General features: G+C 41.2%; 2 protein-coding genes and 2 long non-coding RNA genes across 5 annotated transcripts; 2 read left to right on the forward strand and 2 right to left on the reverse strand.

The window, feature by feature from the left end:
* The first annotated feature begins 1,161 nt into the window (after positions 1–1,161).
* Positions 1,162–3,477, forward strand: LOC134824491 (uncharacterized). Its single transcript, XM_063836396.1, has one exon. It carries the CDS (start codon positions 1,162–1,164, stop codon positions 3,475–3,477), a length of 2,316 nt encoding a protein of 771 aa, XP_063692466.1.
* Positions 3,478–5,920: 2,443 nt separating this feature from the next.
* On the reverse strand, positions 5,921–7,459 carry LOC134824408 (uncharacterized). Its single transcript, XR_010161404.1, has 2 exons — positions 6,362–7,459; positions 5,921–6,073 (listed from the first exon to the last, which is right to left on the reverse strand). It is a non-coding gene; the product is annotated as an uncharacterized LOC134824408 (long non-coding RNA).
* Positions 7,460–11,018: 3,559 nt separating this feature from the next.
* On the forward strand, positions 11,019–12,869 carry LOC134824571 (uncharacterized). Its single transcript, XR_010161431.1, has 3 exons — positions 11,019–11,098; positions 11,935–12,148; positions 12,840–12,869. It is a non-coding gene; the product is annotated as an uncharacterized LOC134824571 (long non-coding RNA).
* A 1,368-nt stretch (positions 12,870–14,237) lies between these two features.
* LOC134824289 (uncharacterized) lies at positions 14,238–23,931 on the reverse strand. 2 transcript variants are annotated; one of them, XM_063836104.1, is made up of 4 exons: positions 18,995–23,931; positions 18,395–18,506; positions 18,216–18,262; positions 14,238–16,141 (listed from the first exon to the last, which is right to left on the reverse strand). In XM_063836104.1, the coding sequence occupies exon 1, from the start codon at positions 23,299–23,301 to the stop codon at positions 19,564–19,566; it is 3,738 nt and encodes a 1,245-aa protein (XP_063692174.1). In that variant the 5' UTR covers positions 23,302–23,931; the 3' UTR covers positions 14,238–16,141; positions 18,216–18,262; positions 18,395–18,506; positions 18,995–19,563. The 2 variants fall into 2 exon arrangements, with proteins under 2 accessions (XP_063692174.1, XP_063692172.1); XM_063836102.1 differs by lacking the exons at positions 14,238–16,141; positions 18,216–18,262; positions 18,395–18,506 and adding an exon at positions 18,899–18,924.
* Positions 23,932–26,108: the final 2,177 nt, after the last annotated feature.

The raw sequence follows: 26,108 nt of genomic DNA on the forward strand, positions 1-26,108 counted from the left end.
ATGTGTTTCACACTTATTCAACCATTTACACTTTTTAAAACCCCTTTAAAGCCAGTTAGATAACCCACAAAACTGACTCCTGGCACTAATTTCAGGATCTCGTACGGCCAAATAATGTGTTTTACACTTATTCAACCATTTACACTTTTTAAAACCCCTTTACAGCCAGTAAGATAACCCACAAAACTGACTCCTGGCACTAATTTCAGGATCTCGTACGGCCAAATAATGTGTTTTACACTTATTCAACCATTTACACTTTTTAAAACCCCTTTAAAGCCAGTAAGATAACCCACAAAACTGACTCCTGGCACTAATTTCAGGATCTCGTACGGCCAAATAATGTGTTTTACACTTATTCAACCATTTACACTTTTTAAAACCCCTTTAAAGCCAGTAAGATAACCCACAAAACTGACTCCTGGCACTAATTTCAGGATCTCGTACGGCCAAATAATGTGTTTTACACTTATTCAACCATTTACACTTTTTTAAACCCCTTTACAGCCAGTAAGATAACCCACAAAACTGACTCCTGGCACTAATTTCAAGATCTCAAACGGCCAAATAATGTGTTTTACACTTATTCAACCATTTACACTTTTTAAAACCCCTTTACAGCCAGTAAGATAACCCACAAAACTGACTCCTGGCACTAATTTCAGGATCTCGTACGGCCAAATAATGTGTTTTACACTTATTCAACCATTTACACTTTTTAAAACCCCTTTACAGCCAGTAAGATAACCCACAAAACTGACTCCTGGCACTAATTTCAAGATCTCAAACGGCCAAATAATGTGTTTCACACAGGCCCCCTGGAGCAGATACTTCAGGCTGGAAGAACTTACTAGACAGACTGCAAGCCAAAATAGACGCGATCTCAGAAAATACAACGGTGCCAGACATATACGTTGTTGGAGATTTCAACTATCCAGAGATAGACTGGGAACATGGAGGCTTAAGAAGTGAAGCCAGGTGTCTTGATTTATAGAGTTTATAGACCGTAACTTTCTAACACAGGTCGTAAACCAGTCAACAAGAGAAGGTAGCACCCTAGATCTTGTACTTACAAATGTTCCTAGGTATGTCTCAGAAGTAAAGGTGAACCCCACATCTTTATCAGACCACAGCTTGGTCGAAATTCAGCTTGGTTTTAATATGACTGGAAGAAAGAAGAACGAAACCAGCAAGACCGACCCAAACTCTTACAGGGCAGTTGATTATCACAAAGCCGATTTTGTGGCAATCAGTGATTGCCTTCAGAAAGTCGACTGGCTGAAGCTCTGGGAACTCTGTGACGAGGACTTGAACGCTTTTCTGGAATTGTTCAAGCTAACAGTGCTCCAGATTACCTTGGAGTTCTCCCCAAAGAAAGAGAGTGCAGCGGAGATTACCTCAAGAAAGAGAAGAGGGAATAAGCACGTTCATGTCATGAAAAGAAGACGAAGGAAAATGAATGCTAGGATACGTGCATTACAGGAAATGAATCCTAGCTCGAGTTTAATCCCTAAACTGAAAACGGAGGTTTCACTACTGTGTTACTCCATACAGGAAGGGACCCTTGAGAAACTGAACAAAAAAGAACTCCGGGCAGTCGATGCAATAAAGAAGAACCCCAAATACTTCTTTTCGTATGCCAAGCGTCTCCAGAAGACCAGATCTACGATCCTGGTGTTGAGAGATGAGACTGGGGCACTAGTGGACGACCCCAGTATCAAGGCAGAGTTACTTCAGAAACAGTACCAGAAGGTATTTAGTAACCCTATGAGTGCCGATATTGATGAATGTATGAAGAGCCAAGGATTACCTCAGGGACTGGATTCCGGATTCAACGAGCTAAGCTTCACAAGAAAAGATATCATTGAAGCATTAGGAGAACTGGATCCCTATTCGGCCGCACCTGACGGAGAGATTCCTGCTAGGATACTCACAGCCTGCAAAGAACAACTTGCAGACCCGCTAACACTCCTCTGGCAGGAATCGTTCAGCAGTGGGTATATACCAGCGGAATTAAAGACCCAATATATCACCCCTATCTATAAGAAGGGGGACAGAACGGACCCAGCAAACTATAGACCAGTGTCTTTAACCTCTCACATCATAAAGACATTTGAGCGTGTAATCAGAAAAAACCTGGTTCGTCATTTGGAAGAGAACATGATGATCAATACGAACCAGCATGGGTTCAGAAAAAAGAGGAGTTGCATGACGCAGCTTCTCAGTCACATCGAACAGATCTACAAATCACTCAACAATGATGAAGAAGTTGATGTGATTTACCTCGACTTTGCCAAAGCTTTTGACAAGGTCGACCATGCAGTGCTGCTAGCCAAGCTTGGTCGATACGGAATTGGTGGCCAGGCTTTAAGGTGGATCAAAGAGTTTTTGCTAAACAGAAAACAAACAGTCGTTGTTGAAGGTCGCAAATCATCCTTCCAGCCAGTGGCAAGTGGGGTGCCACAAGGGACAGTCCTAGGACCGATCCTATTTATCCTGTACATCAACGATCTGTTGAACAGCATTAGCTATAGTAACGGATTCAGCTTTGCAGACGACACAAAGCTGATTGGGGCTATCCGAGGAATGAGTAGTGTAGAGTTACTGCAAGATGATCTCAACATAGTCATCGAGTGGTCACGTGTTAACAACATGGAGCTACACGAACATAAGTTTGAGGTTGTAAACTACCCCCTGAATGGATCAAAAGCTCTAAGAGAGCTCCCGTTCTACCCAGAGACTGTTGAGTATACTACGCCAAAAGGACACGCAATATCACCACAGGAAACTGTCAGAGACCTTGGAGTGTATGTTAGCAGCAGTAGGTCATGGGGTCCTCACATTGAGAAGACAGTTCAAGGAGCTAGAAAAATGGCGGCTTGGACATTGAGTGCCTTTAGAGACCGGTCACAAGTAGTCATGCTGACTTTATACAAAAGCATGGTTCGCTCCAAGCTAGAGTACTGCTGTCCAGTCTGGAACCCTACAAAAGTCACAGAGATACAAAAGCTGGAGACTGTACAGAGATCCTTTACTAGAAAGATATCTGGCTGCCGTGATCTCCAGTACTGGGACAGGCTGAAGAAGCTTAAGTTGATGTCCCTGCAGAGGCGGAGAGAGCGTTATTCTATTATTCATGTATGGAAAATTCTTAATGAACATGCTCCGAACGATACGGGCTTCGAGTTCAAGTCTCATCAAAGGCATGGTATTAAGGCAGAGATCCCAGCCATGAACAAAAACGCACAGTTGTCGGTTAGAACAGATTACGACAACAGCTTTAGAGTTAGAGCAGCTCAGCTCTTCAACGTGCTCCCATCGGAGCTTCGGAGTATCACATTGCTAGACAGTTTCAAAGTTGGTCTAGGCAGATTTATGGAACAGTACCCAGACACACCACCGGTTCCGGGATACACTCCGACAAACGATAACTCAATGCTGAGCTGGAGGAGGACGCACTCGATGCAGTTGTCCTGAGCACGCCCTGCCAAACTCACCAAAACGTACCAAACGTACGTACTTATTCAACCATTTACACTTTTTAAAACCCCTAAGTTAAAGCCAGTAAGATAACCCACAAAACTGACTCTTGGCACTTATTTCATATTTGACATAATTCTGGCAATTATTATACAATTCCGTCCCTACAGTCACTGATTTGCCGTCATTTAGTAACCACGGTATCTAAGTAACTGACTGTGTCATCTCACTTGGTAACCAAACTTTCACCCTCAGTAGGGTATATCTCAAAATTGAACTCTGAACACGATTTTGATACTGAGCTAATACCTGTTGATCTTAACGACCTCTCCCCTCAAGACTTTGTGGTCTATAAGTTCGGCACTTCGGCTGTTACGTCTGCCAGGTAATGTAGATAAAGTGACTGAGTCATATCTTATCTGGTGTAAGTTGGGTTCAACTACTATTATTTAATCCTGCATGAGAAACTAAAGTATCATGATAGGGGGCTTTTTTTATAGTTACTGACGCTGGTCCTCACTACTCCCTCATTTCCAGGTTAGTGCACTATTAGTGGGGAGGAGGTGTATTAACTTTATCAGTGACGTAACGTCAGGGGGGGGTCCAACTACAAAAAATACGAATACGAATTTCAAATTTTAGGGGTGCGTTCGTATTTATTCGTATTTTTTCGTATTTTTTACCAAAATTTTTTTACTCTAGAATTAACGAAATATCCCAGAGAAATGGATTTATAAATCCATTGGTATTCTCCACGTTATATCTTTGTATATTACACTGTATGACATCAGAGAAGATAACTAAGACGCAGCAAAACTGGTGAACAAATGAAAATACAATACTACGATTACCTACTAATTAATAATTGGAGTTTAGCTGCTTGTCAATCTCACGTAAGCGTAAATGTCAAAATCACTGGGATATTATCACAATTCAGATAGTATGATGTATTAATTGTGATTTATAAAGGTCTTTGAATGCTACATCACAGAATATTATTGCCAAATACGCATACTTTTAAAATCTGGTAAGTTGGGTCCCTAAAACGAAATTTAATCAGCTTCGGCTGAACCCATTATATATTATAATATATAGACTATATATGGCACATTCATATTAATATTCTATCAGATCTTTCTTTAGATAAACTTATTACACAAAGTAGTCATGGTTATAGTAACAGCTTAAATTCCTTAGGATTAAAAATAGAGAAAATGGGTAGAACAAAAGGAGTTAGTGGGTACACGGCAGACAGACGACCTGTCAGCCTTGCTGAATATATGCGATGTTGACATGAACAGAGCCTGCCCGCGGAACTTGACAGCTTGCTTGAATTTTTTCTTGTCGAACCAGCCCTTGTCACCAACAGATACACGTTTACAGTCTTTTCCAAGCGATTCACATGGCCGAGAAAGTGACACCCTGGCGATACTGTAGCCTTTGATTCTCCTTTGGCGTGTATGACCTGCCATTGATGACCGACCGTCGATCATGAACTTCTCAGCAGCAGTATCAACATGGTACCAACGGCCGTCGGTTGTGACAACTCCAGTTGACTGGTTATAAATCTCCATTTCATCATCATCATCAGACATCATTGGGAGCCTCAAGCTCAGCCTCTTCCCTGTCATCATCATCAACTAGAGTGTAACAGTCGGGTTCAGTAGGTATATCGAGTTCGCACCCGGACAGCTTTGTGTGAGCACGTATCATATCCTTCCCCATGTCGATGCCTTCCTTGAGTGCTTTCCTAAGTTTCTTGAGGCTGGTGTCTCTGCCCTTGTACACCCGTGTTTGGTTGGGATTGTATGTATGTATGTATGTATTTTGACACGGGGCAGCGCTAGACCCCATGTAGTGCCCTCAACCTACTTTTAGATTTGAAGGTCATAAAGGCGACAACAATGCCAAGAGGACAGCGCAAGCCGGTGAGCTGTACACTGGGCACGCGCGCGTAATAATAGAGCTCAAACAGGTAATAGACCCCGCGAGCATATAGAATCAGGATTTTACAGGATGTGGGCAGCCGGCCCTGTGAAGGTGATGGATGCGTGCAAATCTGAGGGATTAAGGCGAGTGTATTGTGGAGCTAGCGTACTCTGATAAGTGAAGTAGCCCGAACCAGGTAGCTCACCTGCTCCGCATCGCGGGGGGCCGCTCCAGTTTACAGATGTACATGCGGAGATATGTCGACGCTCGTGAGTGAATGGGGAATAGCTGATTTGTGCGAAGGTAATGTGTGGGTTATGATGGTGCTGTTACTTTATAAGTTCTAAGCTTGTAGAATGTGTTGCAAAAACCATCCTAATTGAGGTTTATTGGTTGGCGTATGTAGTGAACTAGTGGGGTTTGACGATGGAAGAGCGCTAAGATAATTTTGGGAATGTAGTATGGGCAGTGACAGATTCAAGGTTGATGGAGATAATTAAAACAACGAATATAACTGCAATTGTAAAAAGTAATAGCAAATATTTGTAAGTGAATCTCGATTGTTTGTGAATCCTCTTTATCGACACTAGGCAGAGTATGATGCTGAGGCGAAGTTCGGGACTGATCTGGTATCATCTTCCTTGAGTTTACTAATCAGATCAACCTGGAGTGATGGAACGTTTCAATTATGTGGATTTGTCGTAATCTCGTGGATTAGTCGTAAGCTCGCGCGCGCGCAGGCTCGCGCGCGCACTAAATTTTCTGTTTAAAAAATGACGACTATTAGGTTGCTACGTCCTTGAGTTGTATGGCGTTCGCGCGTTACGTTTAATGCGGGAAATTTGAAGGACGGATTTAACCGGTTTGAGTAACTGGATTTGATTGAAGTTGTGTTTGGTGGAGCAAGGCGGTAGGTTCGTTTTTTAGGGGTGATTAGTGGGAGTGTTCTAACCTGGTGGTGGTGGAGGAACTGCTAATACCGGATGAAGGGGTACCCTGGAGGCAGTGATTGGATCTCTACTGGTTTGGAGAGTGGGAGTCCTTTATTTAGGTTGTTTGATGAATATCTGTGTCAAGTCGTCAATCTGGAATAACTCGAGTTTTAGTAATTTATAAAGTGGGCTGTAACATTGCGTTCCAGCCCTGAGAGGGAAAATAAACTAGTAAGAAGATGTAATTATTGGAAAATTGATGCAGATTACATTTATTGACTGATCAGAACAAGGAATAATGTTATGTGGAGTCCAACTTGTAGTTATTCATCTCATGTGATGGTTTAGCGAAGATTTCTGGATCGGAGTAGTATGATGCAGATATCAGATTTCGTAGTGCTGATCCATTGTGTCGATGTACTGCTGCTTAAACTGGTTTCCACGTATGTATGTCACAAGGGTAGCCGGGGTACTCGAATCCTAATTAGATCTCTAGCTTTGTGTTCGCCGTAGAGTGGAGAGTGGATATCCATAGTGCTGTGTACCTGTGTAGGGTTGAAATTCCAAGGTTGCTGAAATGATGATGGTGTTAGAGAAAGACGCAAGGTGTAACATGCGTTACACCGTGGTAAGAAAGGCATTATGGTAGCAGAGAATGCATTATGACAGGAGAATGAGCGAAAGTAATGCAAATGAAAAAAGGACCGAATTGACGAGGTGATTGAGTGAGTGAGATGCTGCATTGCTACTGGCTGACTCGCCAGCAACAATGCAAGTCCAAGAAGAAAGAAGGAGAGACACTGTCCGTTATCTGGGTGAGCCACCACCGACAGTGCTCCCACTTATGTGGGGCTGAGGGTGTTGGCTCCAAGAACCAGCCGTGAGCGAACAGCGCCTGTCCCCCTCTATGGTTAACTTGAGAGTAACAGGACTATGCCATTCTCCAGGCCAATCCGTTCAGTAACCAGCTGACCCAGCACCACCTCTGATGGAAGATGTGGTTCGGATTGGACTTCGCTAGGATTTGTCAGTTTTTCTGTAGACACTAATGCTCCCTCGAGGAAAGACATGAGCCCCGGCGAAACTGACCAAAAACGTGGCAGGGATTCTCACCCTACTTGGTTGGGATTGGGAATCAGTGTCTTCCCCCGAGTGTGTGCAACGTCATTCGCAACAAGATGGCTGCCTTTCGCATCAAGCTCAAGGCACCGATTTTTCCTTGCTGCCCCGTGCACAACCGAAGCAATTGATAGGTTCGTCTGGCGTCCTTTGTGGAAGCCAGTGCGAAGGAAAGCAAACAATTGTTCGCAAGAGTCGGAAACAAAATGCCAGGGAGCAATATCACAGTCCTTGTACTTAGTTGCACAAATTTGGACTATATAATGAACCATCCCTTCAAGGAGGAGGAGGAGGACTGAGAAGGAAGACGAGGACGAGGAGGACGACCATGAGGAGGACTGAGGACGAGGACTGAGGAGGGGAGGAGAACTGGGGGGATGACTGAGGAGGAGAAGGACTGAAGAGGACTGAGGAGGAGGAGGAGTAAAAGGATGAGGACTAAGGACGAGGAGGACTGAGACTGAGGACGAGAGCGAGGACGAGGAGTAGGACGACTGTTAAGAAGGAGAAGGAGGAGGATGAGGAGGAATGGGGAAGGACTGATGAGGATGAGGTCTAAAGACGACGAGGACTAAGGACGACGAGGACTAAGAAGGAAGACGAGGACGAGGAGGACGACTATGAGGAGGACTGAGGACGAGGACTGAGGAGGGGGAGGAGAACTGGGGGATGACTGAGGAGAAGAAGGACTGAAGAGGACTGAGGAGGAGGAGGAGGAGTAAAAGGATGAGGACTAAGGACGAGGAGGACTGAGGACAAGAGCGATGACGAGGAGGAGGCCGACTGATAAGAAGGAGAAGGAGGAGGAGGACTGGGGAAGGACTGATGAGGAGGAGGTCTGGGGGAGGACTGAGGAGGAGGAGGAGGAGGAGGAGGACTGAGGAGGAGGATGACTGAGGAGTAGGAGGAGGAGGAGGACTGAGGAGGAGAAGGAGGAGGGGGAGGAGACTGAGGGGGAGGACTGGGGGAGGACTGATGAGGAGGAGGAGGACTGAGGAAGGAGGAGGAGGACTGAGAAGGAAGACGAGGACGAGGAGGACGACTATGAGGGGGACTGAGGATGAGGACTGAGGAGGGGGAGGAGAACTGGGGAAATGACTGAGGAGGAGAAGGACTGAGGACGACTGAGGAGGAGGAGGAGGAGTAAAAGGATGAGGACTAAGGACGAGGAGGACTGAGGACTGAGGACGAGAGCGAGGACGAGGCCGACTGATAAGAAGGAGAAGGAGGAGGAGGAGGAGGAGGACTGGGGAAGGACTGATGAGGAGGAGGTCTGGGGAGGGCTGAGAAGGAGGAGGATGACTGAGGAGTAGGAGGAGGAGGACAGAGGAGGAGGAGGACTGAGGAGGAGAAGGAGGAGGGGGAGGAGACTGAGGAGGAGGAGGACTTAGGAGGAGGAGGACTTAGGAGGAGGAGGACTGGGGGAGGACTGAGGAGGAGGAAGAGGACTGTGGAGGAGGATGAGGAGGAGGACTGTGGAGGAGGATGAGGAGGAGGACTCAGGAGGAGGAGGACTAAGGACGAGAACGACTATGAAGAGGACTGATGAGGAGGAGAAGGAAGAGGAGAAGAAGGAGGAGGATGAGGACTGGGGAGGAGGAGGAGGAATCAGGAGGAGGAATACTTAAGAGGAGAAGGAGGACTGATGAGAAGGAGGAGGAGGACTGAGGAGGAGGAAGAGGAAGACTCAGGAGGAAGAAGACTTAGGATGAAGAGGAGGAGGAGGAGGACTGAGGAGGAAGAGGAAGACTCAGGAGGAAGAAGACTTAGGATGAAGAGGAGGAGGAGGAGGACTGAGGAGGAGGACTCAAGCCAATAATAAGCATGTGTCACGATACAAATGTACTTGACTATACATTTAAGGCGTGCAGTGTACTATAGTGATATTATGGTATGTTTAAAGACCGGACCACAAAATATAACCCGGTACCTAGTGTTGTACTAATACATAATAATAAGTAACAGGGATAAAATCAATGAGCAGAAACAATCGATTTCACAAGAGGCGAAAGCACTCGGGTCTGAGCCTACCTACCTAGGTCGATCCAGATGAAATCTGGAACGAGTTTCGTGTCAACGCTTCTCTCCATTTATCCCTATCACACATGAGTAAACGCAGCTGGTCAGGTTCCATTCCAGTGTCTTCAAGTAGGACGTCCGGGAAGGTCTTATGTGGTCGTCCTCGATAACGCTGGCCATAGGATGGTTGCCAGAAAAGGAGTTGTTGAGCAGGTTGGTCCTGTAGACGGTAGACATGTCCTGCAAAACGAAGTCTTCGTGTCTTAAATAGTATCTGTCACCGATGGAATCTTTCCGTAAAGAACGGAGTTAGGTGTATGTGATTTCCATGAGATACCAAAGACCCTTCGTAGCATTCTAGTATAAACACCGTCTAGTGCTCTGATATCAGCCTTTTTAAGAGTCCAGGTTTCTGCAACAGGTTCTACTGCAGTTCGAAAAATCTTAGTCTTGATCTTCCTGGACATATTAGATTTCCAAAAAGCATCTAGACTCTGTAAAGCTTTCCATGCGAGGCCTTTCCTGACATTGATGTCTCTGCTTGTTGAGGCTATAAAGGATCCTAGGTACTTAAAGTCATGAACTTCTTCTAAAGGGTTGCCGTTAATAAAGACTCTATCGTCTGAGTTGACAGGTCGCGGGATGTTATAGGACATGTATTTGGTCTTTCCGATGTTAATAAGGAGACCATAACGGGCTGCTATGTCAGAAATGCTTTGGCAAAGGCGGCCATTTTCGCTGAAGCTGTCAGTAATTGTTGCTAGGTCATCGGCGAAGTCCAAATCAGCAATGTAGTTACTTCCAACTTTAAACCCATCACGGGTCTGAGAGTACATGATAACTCCAACTAGTAGTGAGCATACTAGCCCCTGCAGTGGAAAAACACATAAAACATACTAATGGAATGTCCAATTGGTCTGTTTTCTCATCACAATACACAATATTATATAGCATACGTATTATGTAGGGGTTCTGGTTGAATTATATCACTTCTGAGAGGTTTTAGAGATCGATTCTGTAAATTTCTCAATTTTCCGATTTTTCCGATTCCGATTTTGGCCTCATCAACCCTCATATCAAAAATCGGGTTGACCCCCCCCCCCCCCCCCCCCCCCCCCCCCCCAGTTAAATGGACCAATTTCCAATAAAACATAAAATGGATCACAATATATCCCAAATTTTAATTAAAAAACGATAAAAAGGGAGCGAATTTCAAAATTTTGTGTGGGTTCATCGTTTTTGTTGTTGCACCCCCAGGTTTTATGTATGATACATGATGGTTTACTTATTATCTTAATGTTTCTTCACTGCTAAGTTGAGCTTAGATCTGATTAATTACGAAGATGTGTGATCTTCTATATTTATCAAAATGACGATTTGTAAAAAATACGAAAAAATACGAAAAAAATACGAATACGAATTTGAAATTTTAGGGGTGCGTTCGTATTTTTTGTAGTTGGACCCCCCCCAACGTCATGACACTCCTCATCACGGGTATCTTGTAATGGTAACATTGTCATGGTAACAGAAATGTGTTTTCAGGCTGAACAGGAAGCTGTACAACAACCGGTCTGACAAGTTACAAGTGTGGACCTACATCATATCTTCTAGATGTACAGGTTCGTTCATTTACTGATTGATATAAGCTATTTTAATGAACTTATTTGTTTAGATTTGACGTGTTTCTCAATTGACAATTTTATACCCTCGAGATAATGAAAAATGCAAAATTCTATGAAGGATTCATTTTTAATGTTCAATTACATAAATGATAAACTTAAGTTGACTAAATCGCTGCCTGTATTTGGATTATTTGAAGAAATCAATTTGGTGTGACCACAGTACCATAAGTCGCACTGAGCATAAAACCTGTGAGCGAATCACCATACTTAAAGAGTGTGTGCCAGCTCATGTCCGTCTTCATAACCTCTTCCCTCCACTGACCCCATCTTGACTGCATCTCAAGAGAGCCGCATTGAACTTCCCTTTCATGCTCGAGGTTTCTTTTAACTCTCTGAAGGACATCAGCTTGTTGTTCCCGGGCGTTCATCTTCTTCCACGGTTTCTTCCATTCTCCAAAACAAATCCCTGCCCTGCTGTACGGCTGGACCATTCCTCTCACCTCTTCACAGACTAAGTCCCTCTCAGCACAATCTAGTTCCTTGTCTGGTCTCCAAACTCTCCCTGACCTGACTTGCGGTTGAATCGCCCTTATCATGTCATCAGAAGACTGCTGGTAGGACTGTTGGAGTCGACATTTCTCCAGCTTCCAAGTATCGGACAGGCTGCTGATGGGCAAGGCCACACTAGATGTTTGACTAAATAAGCAGATGTTACTCAGTGTATGGCCTACACCCTGCCACACCTTCTGAAATCAATGAAATTTGGCGAAACTTTCAGAAATACTAAGTTTGACCCACATGTGAAGGTCGCTTAACTAAATGTAATATGTCAGGTACAAATTCTACTAGTACGATTCGATGCAGTGGAAGAGGTTGAAGTTGACGTTTAAGCACTAAGCAGTCACCCTGCCGAACAAGAAATCAGTCAGGCAAAGAGGCTAGGTTGACTAGAAACTCAATCACTGTATCCGTGGAACTTGCCGGAAGCTATGTGAGTTATTTTACCTCCTTATTTCAAATGACCTCCAAACCAATTACATTGAAGAGGTGAAGAAACCATTAATATTTACTGCATTAAATGCAACTATAAAACCGAAATAGTAATACACTACTGACTACAAAGAAACATCTTACATGGGGCCAGGCTCATATAAGTGTTCATATGTTAGTGTTCATAGCCGTTGAAAATATGGCGGAATGACAGGCTGAATGTGGCCCAGTAGAAGAAAAAAACATTATAATTCTTTCCGACCATAATAGAAATACAATTGAACTAGAATGAAACAAAGAGTATTACATTTTTAAATTAGGCGAGTCAACCAAATTTCACTGAGAAGCTGGACATTTATACGACAATTTAAATGCAATGTGTATGCGCCGTGATCAATGGTCACGGCGCATAACCATTGCGCCGTGACCATTGATCACGGCGCATAACCCGTAAGATGCTGCGCACATTTTTGATTTCAAAATGGCGGGAACACATTTCAACTGCCATTGTTATACGATACATTGTAGTGCATAGTGGAGTGTGTGGTCTGATAGTAGACAGAGGATTTATTTGGAACATTTCCGGTGCCTTAAACTGTTCTCCACTGTGCACTGCACACTGACTATTTGATCGCTTAAACGAATAAGCGAGCTTTCAAAAACATAAGCTACCAATGTTTCATGCTGAAAAAATATTCAATATTGTTTTCTTTTTACATAATTGATAATATCCCTAATATCTTTTCAGGAGTATAGGTAATCAGACACTAAAGAGGACTTGCTTCTACTAATGCATGATGTGTTAAAATGAAAGAGAAAGAGAAACCACTCATTTATGACTTACTTTTAGTATTATGTCTTTCACTGTCTTAACAATGATATTGAAGTTGATCTTAAAAACTGACTATGAACCCTTGCTAAATGATTTGGGAAGGTGTTAGGGCTAAATATACCTGTAGACATCACTTTCAGTGATTTTTATGAAATTAATGATTAGGATATATTTTGGGACTAAAATAAGCGCAAGACCTTCGACGTTCCTACTCCTATTATTATTTTAATCTAGCAAATATTCAAAAAAAATTTATACTGTCGTATAAATAAAATACTTAGTAATCGGATTAGGCTATTAAAAATTGAGTACTTCAATTACCAAGCTGAAATACATAATGTTGAACTCAGAAATTTTCACGCGTTGGTGGAGAAATATTCAATCCTGTGCGTAGTTTTTTTGTCACATCTATGGCAAATTTTAACCAATTTTGTTCATTCTTTCATAATACTATTTAGTAGACAAATTACTTTCGAACTGTGTCCATATTATTTATTCAAATCTAAAACAAACACCTTAATTTGGCTTCAAAATTGTTCAAATCTGAATACGAGCTAATTACGACGCATACCGGTCACGGCACTGCGCGCAGCAGTGACCTTACTGAGGCAGTCAACCAACGCGCGGCTTTATTTTTTCCTTTTCACCCTTTTGAAAAAAGGCAATAGTGAAAGGTTACGAATGGAGGTTTTTGCAGAAAAACGTGGATTTTGGAGATAGCAGTAGGCGGGTCTGAATATGATGTCATTCCGTCCGTTACCATGCAACGAAAAAGTTGCGCGCGCGCGAGGATTGCTTGCGGAGATGTGATGTATAGATAGCCTGTGATCTATGAATGCGCGGCGCGACTGTGTTTTAATGTATATGATGCATGTAATGTATAATATTACTATTAGGTAATACGCCCAATTTGTACGTGGCACGCATAGTGTATTGATGTGTACACGAGTATAGTTTACCTTTGCTGATAATTTCTTGAATTACAGATACAAGTTAAGTTCTACGGCAATTGAACTGAATTTCAAGTGTTTCCCGTATTTGATGCATAATTTATCAATATTATTATCATGAAGATTGAAGTGAGCTGATTGGAGCTTATACTTAAATTTATAGTAAATGTGAAATGGAAATCTAGCGTCCGCCAAAACAAAACAACGGGCGCAATTCTTGTTATGATATGATATGTTTTGATTGTTATCAATAAATACCAAAATTTAAATTTGTTTTCCTAAAATTTGTTTTCCTATTGACTTTCTTCGGCGGCGCGCGCGAAAAGTGGCATGCAACGTATGTCAAGAATTTCATATTGTAGGGGGTGCACAATCGTATGCGCGCCCTAAATGCTGTCGTTTTGCGTCTAGTAGACCCCCTCGAATTGGGCCGGAAGTATAAAATCAATTAGAAGTAGCTTTATTTGGTCAATTAAAGTCGAAATTGTTTCAACTTTTCCTAGTCTATAGGAAATATGTCCCTCTGATTGGCAGCACAATATATAAGCAATTGGGCCACTGGAACAGGTCTTAATCATCAAAAACCTACGTTTCACGAAATTTAAGTACATTTTCGACTCTGGCGTTTTTGCCTTTCAAGTGCGGAAAAAATCCAAGTGATGCGTAGCAGAAGGGCATATTTCCTAAAGATTTTGAAAATTTGAAACGATTTTGACCTTAGTTGACCAAATAAAGCGACTTGTAAAATCCCTGTCTATATATGACACAATTGTCAGCAATTTACGCCAGCCAATATCCAAATAAATTCGTGCGCGTGCGTGAATTATAATACCTGAGCCGTCTCATATCTAGTCTTGAACTGTAACTTTTTTTTGATACCGCTCCCAACGGTCAAACCCTTTATGGGTGAAGATAAACCGAAATACAATACATAGCATGCAAATGAACAATAAATCCAGTCATCTTCAAAATGTGTTAATTGAAACTATAATCATAAGCATTCTCTCCATAAAGTGGGAAAAACAGCATCATTAGTCCAATGTGCATATCATGTTGTTTAAAATTTAATGTTTATTGTCTCGTGTCTATCCCGGCGTCGTGTGCTAGGAGGCCAAAATCGTCAGTGTGGAATGAAGATGTCCTCTTCCACGGTGTTCTGGTCCCTCTAACTCCGAGGTAGTATTACAGCTTCTAAGGCACAAGACAAAACAAATCACAATGCAAGGCAGTAACTGAAGCACTTACTTCTATAATGATGAAGAAACCTCGGACATCTTGATTCAAATTGCCTCAAATCTAAATTAAGTTAACGCACGTCGTTGAATAGGGACACGGTGTTTAGATTTGATGACGGGAGCACACATTATGACGACAGAAACAAAGAAGCAGAACTAGGAAATCACGGAGGCTGCAAAGTGCAAGATATATCGATTTCATCATTTCACTGCCAATTTGAACATTCTAGGTGAGCTGCAAAGTGCAACGCGAAGTAACGCAGTATATAAAGCTCAAAGTAACGGACATGTGACCAGGTTTTCACTGCCATGTGACTAACATGACATTGAAGTGCTGACAACTTCTTCTCTGTATAGGAATCCTCTTCATTCTGAAGACCCTTTCAAGCAGGACTTTGTAAGAGTATTATAGGTGTTTTGCAGTTACTGTGTGACCGAAAATGGCAATGTTTGCATCATGCGTCATGTGGAGGCGCTTAAATCTACAAATTGTAACCGTGATCGTTTGTGATAGAATTAGACGCGCATGTTTTTGCGCGCTCAAAGGCTCGCTAGTACAGTCATCAAGTTCAAGTAGAAATTTATCGCTTATTTTAGTTTTAATCAAACGTTTTATTGATCACGTTTTATTTTTAGTTATATGTGGCTTTAAGTCGAAAAACATCTCATTTTAAAAACATTTAATACTCAAAACATAACAACAGTATTACACAATTTCTCTAGTAATGATAATTTAACATTTCATGATCTAAACTTCTGCTAAATCGGATTCTTGAAAACTCATAAGCACAAGATTATTCGTTCAAAACTTTATCCCAAAACTTAATCTCTAGTCTGTATCATAATTTTAATATCCATTATTTCAAAACATTATTCAAAGTCCTGTCTATACGTCCAAAAGTCTTTATCCTGCCTCAGTCGTACAGAGTCGTACGCGATGTCGAGGCCTTCTCGTCCTTCAGAGTCCTCTTTAGATCGTATTCTTCTTACTCCTGCTCCCCGTGTAAATCGGCTACCTCTCCAGTTTTACCATCTGAAAAAGTTTTTATTAGTATTACACAATCATCGACGATAAAATACTGATACCCAAACGGGTGCATTCTTAAATTAAACCGTTAATCTCGACTTGCATATCAATCAATGATTTGACGGGTAATAGCCGTCTTGCTGCAGCTCGCAAAATATTTTTCTCACGCAGCCTGAAACCGTGACGGGTATTACCCGTCAATCAATGATAAGAAAAGATTTATACCAATTATCGCTAAAATTCATTCAAAATCAATCGGAAAATTTGGAGCGGTCGGACTTTCTTAAGACATGGTTAAGGCTACAAAACTTAACCGAAACGGACTATTTTGGGTGCAATCTTTGGAAGGTGATAACTTGGCCAACTCATAAGATGAAATCTTGAAATTTCAGATGCTGATAAAATAGCCTTTTTTGACTGAAACTCCAAATATCATGATGCTTCAACGTTAACAGTTGAAGTTACGAGGCCTTAAAGTTTCCATTTCACATTTATGATTTTAAATTAAAATCATAAATGTGAAATGGAAACTTTAAGGCATAAAAAAGGCTTAAAATTTTTAACCCACTTTAGGGAGGCCATGATAAGATGATTGGAAAGTGCGGGTCAATCGAGTCTCTTATTTCTTCCCAATCTTAGTTATGTGGAACTCTAACATATAACATAGCGTCTGACTCTGCATGGACGGCGGACTAGAATATTTATGGGCGTCCCCTTAAGTGCTTAAATCACATGCACGAAACAACGGAAAATTGGCCCAATCCGATCAAAACCAAAGTATAAGCCCAAAATTTCTAGCTCTAGAAGTTGGCTGCAAAGTGGCTGCAGACACTACCATTGAATAGGCACAACCCAGGTTTGACTATATCTTCAGTACTGATTAGTTAGCAAAAAGTCGTCTCTTCCAAGTTCCAAAGCTACTAATATCAGTCCTTAGCGGCCAACACATCTAATATAAAGATACTTACACCTACAGACAGTGACCGACACCTCCAACACTCTGAATATACCTAAGTAAATAGTGACTGAAGGCTCTAAAGCCTTGAAATTAGTCAATTGTGGCGGATACCTACTCATAAAGCTCGTGATATCATTAACTTTAAGCGGCTGATACCTACTCCAAAGAACTCGATGTCAGTACACACTTAATATAGATTGTGATTGACACTCCCAATAGCAGCATAATTTGTCACTAAAATTTCTACGCTTCCCGCCCACTCTCTCTTAATGACAATTGACGAGATGCAAAAATTGCTATTTCTCTAAGAGTCTGGGTCAGTGTCCCGGATTGAGACGATTCCTGATCAAATACTGAAACTTTTGTAAGAGGTGGGGGCTCGGTATAAAATTGGGGGCTCAATGGAAGCTGGGGGTGCCTGACTGTTTCGGTGAATCGTCATAGGGCTGGTATAGCTGAGGTGCTGGATTTGAGTTATTTATTTTCCCTTTTTCCAGTGTTCTCGATGTTAAACTACAAGGTGAGCACGGTTCGTGTAACGTATTAACTTCCAGGTAAATGGATTACTAATTCAATCTCTATTACGCTGAACTTTGGAACAAATCGATCAACCCGGATATAAGTCTGCAATCCGCTTGTCACAATTAATGACGTGTCACTCATTGTTTATCTAACTCTGCGATTTATAGCGGGAAATACACGTTGTGAAGGAGTTGGGCAGTTGCCTATAAATACCTAATGCCTAGAAGCGGATTGGATGGAAATTGTCACGTGATTACGGTTCAGAGTAGAGATTGGCTCTACTCAAAAAATTTGTGGGGAGGGTGTGATAGTTCTAATTGTCGGGCCCAGTCTATTGGCAAGCACTGATCGGGTGACTAGGAGGTGAAAATTTACTGATATTTATTTAGCTGAATTTTAGTAGACTTCTCGGGGCCCACAAATTCCCAAATCCAAATTAGATGATTCGTGATCTTATTATATTGGAAACATTTTATCTTACGATTACGTCTATTACATACTGCAACAGGCGAATTGGTTACTTTGACCAAAATTGAACGAAAATGTGAACGGGATAATTGTCAATAGAGAAGAAATCATGATAAATTTGAGCTTTTATACCTATTTTATAGCGGCCGGTCCGTCTTAAAACTCTCGCCTACCAAATCCTGGGAGAGTTAAATATTACCTATCATATTTAATTCAGGCAGCATGGTGAAAACTGAACAAATCTTGCAGATTCCATAATTAATTCTAAAGTATCAAAACGTTTGGACTTGTAAAAAGGGGCGCACACTGACCTAGAAGTTACGCTGCTAATACTGAAGAAGGTTTCTGCAACTATAAACTCCCTATGCTCCGTTTAGCACACGGTTCCTATGTGATCTCCTGGGGTTTATCTCCGATTACCAACTGAAAGATGTAGTTTGACTTTAATTCTTTAATCCAAAACTTGATACGTACATTAATACAGCAAGATACTCTGAACAGGAGTTCACCCGGGCCCTTGCCCGACCTTGTTTTAGAAAAAAATGGGCGAAAGTGTGCTAGGACCCGACCGTGTTAAACACCCCATTTTAAAAATATGGCTGCCTCCAATTTCAAGTTGCTCAACAGTGAACCTAACAGTACGTCATGACTCATGTGATGGTAAGGAAATGTTTCGATAGTAAAATGGATCACATCGTGACGAGAAAATTTATTTTTGATGAAAATTTCATCCAGAGCAGTTTTAAGCAAAACCAACAACGTACCTCGAGTTTGTCCTATCGTCAAAGTTACAGCGAAGTCCTCATCACACATCAGTACACTATCCTCCAGCAATCTCCACCTGAATAAGACATGCTTTGTTACAAAAACGTCTCGAAATATCGACAAAACAAATGTACCAAGTTTTATACCTGCGTGTCGGGTGCTGCCTCTAAGTTCCAGTCTCTCGTTCAGGCTATCCATGTCATTGTCAACTGTCTCATGATTCATGATACCTAATTTTTTTAAAGTTTTAAATATTTTTTTGATATTTTAAAATATTTTTAGTTAATTTTTTTGTTTTTAAGGCATGCATTTTATCGAGATCATACATACATATATCTTTAAATGCTATTCATTACATCCTGGCTTTATTACCATTTAACATTTTCCGAAAAGGCACAGATAAATCAATAACGTAGTTACATGAATACCTAAGTAAGACTATGAGACCTAATTACTAACTATGCTCGGCATTGATTAGAGAGTAAAGAATGTTACAATGTAGATATCTATCGATCTCCTTTGCATTGCTCACAGTGTACGACAATAACCTAGCAGATACTCCCTTTTTAGGATGTTTACCGCTTCTACTACCGATTACTATCGCTGCGCCTGAATCAGCCAGCTTGACCTTGCATGGTACAATTTGACAAGCATTGACGTGATAAAGCTGCGCCTTTGTATCCAACTCCCATTCTGAGTTGGACTGATCCGTTGCTCAGGACCCTCTCTTGGCTTCACAGAACCTAACAACAAAGCAATGCCCAAATGAGTTCAAACCAGTCAACGAGAACTCTTCACACTGTTCGCACCCATCGTTGCTTCTCACCGTTTCAACCACACCAAGGTACCATGGTGTAGAGGGGTCATCACTGTAGAACACTGCTATGAACTTCTCATCGACCAACCCATCATAAAAGGAACCCGTCAAATCAACTATATCATGCTCACCCGCATCATCACTACCCGAAGTAACACTTGCACGATGCTTAAACCCCTTCAACTCTGCGTGCCTAGCAGAAGCCTTCTCGACGAACTGATCCACCGAAATCACCGGTGCAGGCACTAAACCACTCCCATCTCCATCTACAGACTGTAACCTGAGAATACTCTTTAGGTTACTGATACGCTGCTCTAACGGCACAGGGTCATACTTTCTGGTAGCTCGATTCCAAATCCTCTGCTTAAACAAGTCACCATGACTCTGATCAGCTGAACCAATGCAGAGAATGACCTTCTTCTGATACTTGATCTCGTTCCAAAGATCCTTCATCAGAGCCTCAGACCTACCTTCATACCTACCCACCATGATCTCTACATCCTCCTCTGTTTGGCAGGGGCCTCCATGATCCTTTACCACACTAACCAACCCAGCCTTATCACGAACTTCCTTCATTCGCTTCTTTTTCTGCTCGTACAGGTGGAGAACCTTTTCCTGTTTAAGCTTCTTGCGATCATCGTCTCTGTGCTGGATATACAACTTAAGTGACGCAGATTTCTTAATCAGTTTTATCATTTTGCCAAACTGATCAGCTGTAATAACACCTGAGAGAAGCTTCTCGTACAAAGGACTCTTCTTGATTACCTGGTGCTGGGAAAATGTTTCAATGTTAGCAGTAGGTCCTCGGCGATAGCTTTGTCTTAGCGTCCCAACACTGTGCTCACAAGGCAGCTGGGTCGTGGCAGCCATATCAATCTTATCTGGATTTATTGCCAGCTCTCTACCAACCACTGAATCTGGACCTCCATAATACTCATCCACCTGCCTATCTGTAACCATAAGCAAGCGCTCACAAAGGAGTTTGACCATCCACTCAACCATCTTACTCTCAATCTCGCCGTTAACTATACCACTATCTAAATCATCAAAAATCTTATCAGCCATGCGAGTATATAGAACCTTGGAACTATGAGTAAGCTGGGGGAAATCAGATAAATGAGGGAGACGAGATTTAGTAAACAACGAACTAGGATCAATAGTCAGCTGTTCTAAGTCATGCTTGAGGCTGGGATAGTAAGAAAATAGCTGACTATGCGTCAGGAGAGTATGACCGAGCCACGTTTCTGCACCGACGGCAACCAAAAATGGGGCATAGATGTGATAAAATATCAATGCGACTGAGATAACAAGCTCTATAAAGCAAGGGCACTTGATGTAATACTCGCAAGATTTAAACATTCTATTATCTTTGTGTATCGATGAAATGAAATTGTGCACATTATCAAAGTTAAATGCAAGTATGAAGCACATTTCAGACTCCTTTCCGAATCTAGAACTATTAGGATCAAAGAAAGTGTCTTGAGGTTGTTTATTAGCTAATAAAAACTCGGTAAAATCCTTTTGGCAAGACCATGATTGCTCTTTTTGTCTATATAGTGACGAACCTAGCATACTAAAAAGAGCGTGCAACATAGTGTAAGTACATGAGCGGCTTGAACTAAAGAAAGATGAATTAAAACCTTTGTCAACATATCGCTTTATATCAAGGAGTGATTCAATCGCATGCAACTCCTTATCTATTTCAGAATCAAACGCCGGACTAACGTGAGCATTGCAATGGATGTAAGTTGGCCGACTATCATGACCAAGTGAAACTTTAAGCTCGGAAACTTTCTCACTGACAGGCTTCATCTCGCCACCTAAGTCTGTTACAATGTAATCGATATTAGAAAATACATCTTTGGTCGAACTGAGGACGTCTTCATGGCTAACTGTATCAGAATCAAGAACGGCAGCATTACGTAAGGTAGAAGTTACAGCCTTGAATGAAGAATCAGTATCACTCTTAACCATCTCCATAAGCCCAAGCTGGCGATAATGCGATGTAACTTTGCTTGATACGGGGTCATTTACAGCGTTAACCACGCCAACTGTCATTACTTTGCCCTTTTTAATACTAGCCCCATCATACATGATGGTCGATGTTACAAGATTTGGGCTTTTCAGCTCTTGTGCAACAGACTGAAGAGCTAAGGGCGTGTACACATTGGCCTCAAACTTACGCAGATAGCCTTGAGTTGGAGCTGTATTCTTAGTGATCTTATGCATTGTTCTTTTGGCCGGGATACTGCTCGTGCTGCTGCTTGGATTTGGGTAAGTGGGGCCAGGATCTGATTCTGATACATTACCTTTAGTACTATCACTAGGCAACATCTGACGTGCTCGCTTATTAGAAACATCGCTACTTAACTCCCATTCCTGATCAAAGACGTGATTTCCTAAAAGTACTAACGTTTCAAAACATTTCTCTAGCGAACAAAGACCAACGTGTCTCAAAATGGACAACGCAATATCAATCTTAGGATTGATAGATTTGCGACTACTTCGCATAGGAATCTGGTTCGAAAGTTTCGTATCAGCAGCATCTGATCTATCATAGGATTTAGAGGCCTCAGAAATACGGAGCTTAAAATCAGGGTCATTTGCAATTCTATCTACTTGGGCTTCTAAATCTCGGTATTGGCAAAGCTCATCATCGAGCACTTTGCATTCATTATTGGAATCCCTTAACTTAGCCTTAATATCACATAAGCTAGCCTTGAGGTTGTCAGAATCTGCCAGCAATTCTGCGATGCTCTTATCTTTAAAGCTTATCTGAGATTGGAAGTGTTCTTGCTTGTGCAATAGAACGTCGATATTAGCCTTAAGCATCCCATTTTCTAGCTGTAGCTGCTTATTATCGGCCTTATGCTTCTCTAAAGTCGATGAAATGTGCTGACAACGTGCAGATGTTATGAGCCTGGCCTTAATTTTGCTTGACACGACTTTTTTTCGAACCAGATCGTATTTGAAGGAGGAATGCCATGTCTGAACTGCAACGTTTCTGAATACCACACTGCTCCTAGGTTTACTAACTCGCTTTCGCTTAGAACTATGCGGAGTTTGAACCGGGGTACTATGACTCAATCTAGGCTTTTTGGTACGGACAGCCGGAGACGCATTATCTGAATCCTTTATGCATGTGCAGGCTACAAAGTTGGCTATATCGAACGACTGAGAAAAGAAACAGTTCCGTGACTCAGGAGTTCGGCACTTAAGAAGATATTTATGCATCTTATTCCACACCTTATCCAAAACAGCACGTGTAATATCCTTGCATTGAAATAACACAGCAAGAAAAGACAGTAAATGATCTCTAGAAAAATGTATAGCGCTAGATCTTTTGTACTTTCCTACAAATGGACCAAACTTTCTACTAGCAGGAGGAATAGCGCTTCTCTTAAAATGAAAATGCAGAAGGTAGTATATGTACTCTTTATCATTAAGTAAAGGAGAAAATTTAGCCAAAGCCTGATCAAAGCAAAGAGGAGGACTTGAAAACATGTGCATATAGTGAAAGTCTGGGTACAATTCCTGCATCTTACTGTATACGATATTAAAGGCGTTATCAGACTTACAAATGGACAAAAGCTCCTGATTGGCGTCTTCCCATAACGAGAAATCTTGATGAGACATATAACTATCCAGGAGCCAACAAAGCGCCTACAACTACAAGCAAACCAAAAATTTATAAGTAATGTAATTATGGCTGTCTAGTCTTGCATATAATTAATGTGGGTCCACAAGCTAAGGAATTAACGTCAATATCTTACAATAGAAATGCCATGGCCAGAAAGCAAAACTAATAAAAAAGGCTACTATAATAAGTACATTTACTTCAAATCATGCTAAACATAAAACTTAATTTAGCAACAATGACAGGAAAGTTAAAACACGGTGATGAAACTTATAAAATTAAAATCCACTAACTTATCTAGTAATTAAAATACAAAGAACTGCAACACGGCAACAAATCCAAACAAAAATATGAAATCTTATTCCTACTTGCAGCTCCGAAATGCAGCGCAAGTGACGTGACGTGTCACTCTAGCGCTCGATTTCTTTTTCTTTTTTCGAAGGGCATAAAGACAGTTACGTGATAATTTCAACTGCGAGCGCACTAGCATTGGGTCACGTGAGCGAGGTCACGTGACCAATCGAAAAAAAGTTTGTGCAAATGTATACTTTTCTGAAAGATCTCATTAAACCAAACAAGATGATGTAAGTTTTATTTCGCTACGCCGTAGTTTGTGAATATTGTGCACCCCCTACATATTGTTTGAATTTTTTTTAAAATAAAAAATATATTGGGAAAACAAGTAATAAGCCAAAGACTTCATGTTATTTTTTATGTTATCAAAAATAGCATAAATTAAAAACATTGAAACGTTATGAAAATCATTTATAGGGTTATGCAGATTATTGAACCGAAATCAATAGTCAGTGTAATAAGCGCCAAGCGCGAGCACAGAACTTTTTTCTCTGAGTTCGATAAATTTGGTACCAAAATTTGTCTAAAAATGTGAATAAAATAAATCCACCGTGTAGCAATTTTCGCTAAAAACGCTACACGGCGCTTGTTCGCCGCGCGTGCTTTTTTCGCGAAAATTTTTAGTTTTTGGCCTATAACTTTCACATTTTCGGTTATTATCACATAATTATTATGGCATCGTAATCAACTCATCGAGACGAAACTTTTAGTACTAATATTTTAAGATTTAAAGGAAAATTATTTTCAAAATTTTTCAATCTGAACACAAGGTGTGTGAAATTTTGAACAAATTTTTGAAAAATTTGGTTCTTCAAATATTATAATTGTGGTACCAAAAGTTGCGTCTGACTAAGCTCATTACGATACTCAGATACTGTAATAATTATTTCAAAATATTCAATATTTTAGGAGTTATAGGCATTTTAAGCAATAAATTACCCATTTTTCGTCCTTTGTACATTCTTGTAATACACAGGAGGCCCACATATAGCTCGACGTTATCAGTTATTTTGCTACACGGTGAATTTGCATTATTCACACTTAGAGGCAACTTTTAGTACCAAATTTATCAAAATCAGAGAGAAAAAATTCTGTGCCAACTCATGGCGCTTATTACATAGACTACAATGAATAGTTACTTCATTGAATTATTTTACTTTTAAGTTTTAGTGCCCCGTTGAGTTAACATACTAACGCTTTGACACTTGTATCGCGTCGTGACCCCCTTTATCGTTTTTACGATACAGGGGGAGCCGAGCACTCGTTTCAAATCTGGCGAGTTTTCATTAATAATGAAATGTTTTGTTCAGCGCTAATACATAATAATTTGTAATTGCTTATTACATATATATTAAAGGCTTTAAAAACCATCCCTTATAATTGTTTTTAGCAATTATAAGCGGTTCGAAAATAATTGCGATCGCTTAAACATTAAAAACATTTGTAATACATAATAGTTTTGTTATTCACATCATTTCCTTCGTTCACGATGTCCATGTCAATCATTCGCAGCTACGCCAATCTACGTTGCATGTAGCGTAGGTTTACAACGCGCCTGGTTGGACTCGTCAATATATGGAACAGATATTTTACGAGTATCACCCGTTAACAATTTACGTTTAAACAGTGCGCCATCGACCGTAAGACGCGCGCGCTGACCATTGAATGGTTTTTAGCTCTTATTTCGGCCAGCACATTATATCGGAAACAATCAAAAAGTTATAATACTTCCCATATAACAATTTTGTTGAAATTTGGTCAGCGTACGTTTGTAGCGCGATGCGTTACTGTGCCGCGCCGCGCACTCAATGAGGCTTCTCACATGTCACAGCGATCTCTGGCTAGATCGGCGTACGTTTGTAGCGAGATGCGCTACTGTGCCGCGCCGAGCTGCCATGAATTGACATCGTCAATTAAGCGTACGTAAACACTTATGTTCTACTGAACCTAAATTTGCAATTAGTTTGAGCAACTTCGACGGTCAGAATTTGAGTTATCAACGGACTTATACCTATTTTGTCATTTTTAGACCTCTTAATCAAGGCCAATCTCTCCCAACTAAATTAGGTTCGGTATTTAAGTATGATTGGAAGGTTCTGACAAATTTTCAGCATGATTCATGTTCAGGAACCGAAGATATAATAAAATAATTGATAATACGGCAAAAATTAACGTATTTCGTCAAATTACTCGACTTTTACACCTAATTTTGCTCCAAAAGCCGCGCACCATCAAATATGGCACCTAGGCGAAACTCACTGATCATTTCAAAAAGGTATAACAAATTTGGTACTATGAAAATTCTCACAGTCTCTAAAAACAAAAAAACCATAGTACACAAATTTTGAAAATCCAAGCAAGTTTATTTTTGTCATACCACATACGTTGTATGACCCGCCGCGCACGAAGTGCGCGGCTCCCTCTGTATCGTCAGGACTAGTGAAACGACCGT

This window comes from Bolinopsis microptera, chromosome 12 (assembly GCF_026151205.1).
Source record: "Bolinopsis microptera isolate Bmic1 chromosome 12, MBARI_Bmic_1.0, whole genome shotgun sequence".
NCBI classification, from domain to species: Eukaryota; Metazoa; Ctenophora; class Tentaculata; order Lobata; family Bolinopsidae; genus Bolinopsis; species Bolinopsis microptera.

Coding starts and splice junctions, on each gene's coding strand:
- LOC134824491 (XM_063836396.1), top strand. CDS start 1,162: ATGACTGGAAGAAAGAAGAACGAAACCAGCAAGACCGACCCAAACTCT.
- LOC134824289 (XM_063836104.1), bottom strand. CDS start 23,301: ATGTCTCATCAAGATTTCTCGTTATGGGAAGACGCCAATCAGGAGCTT.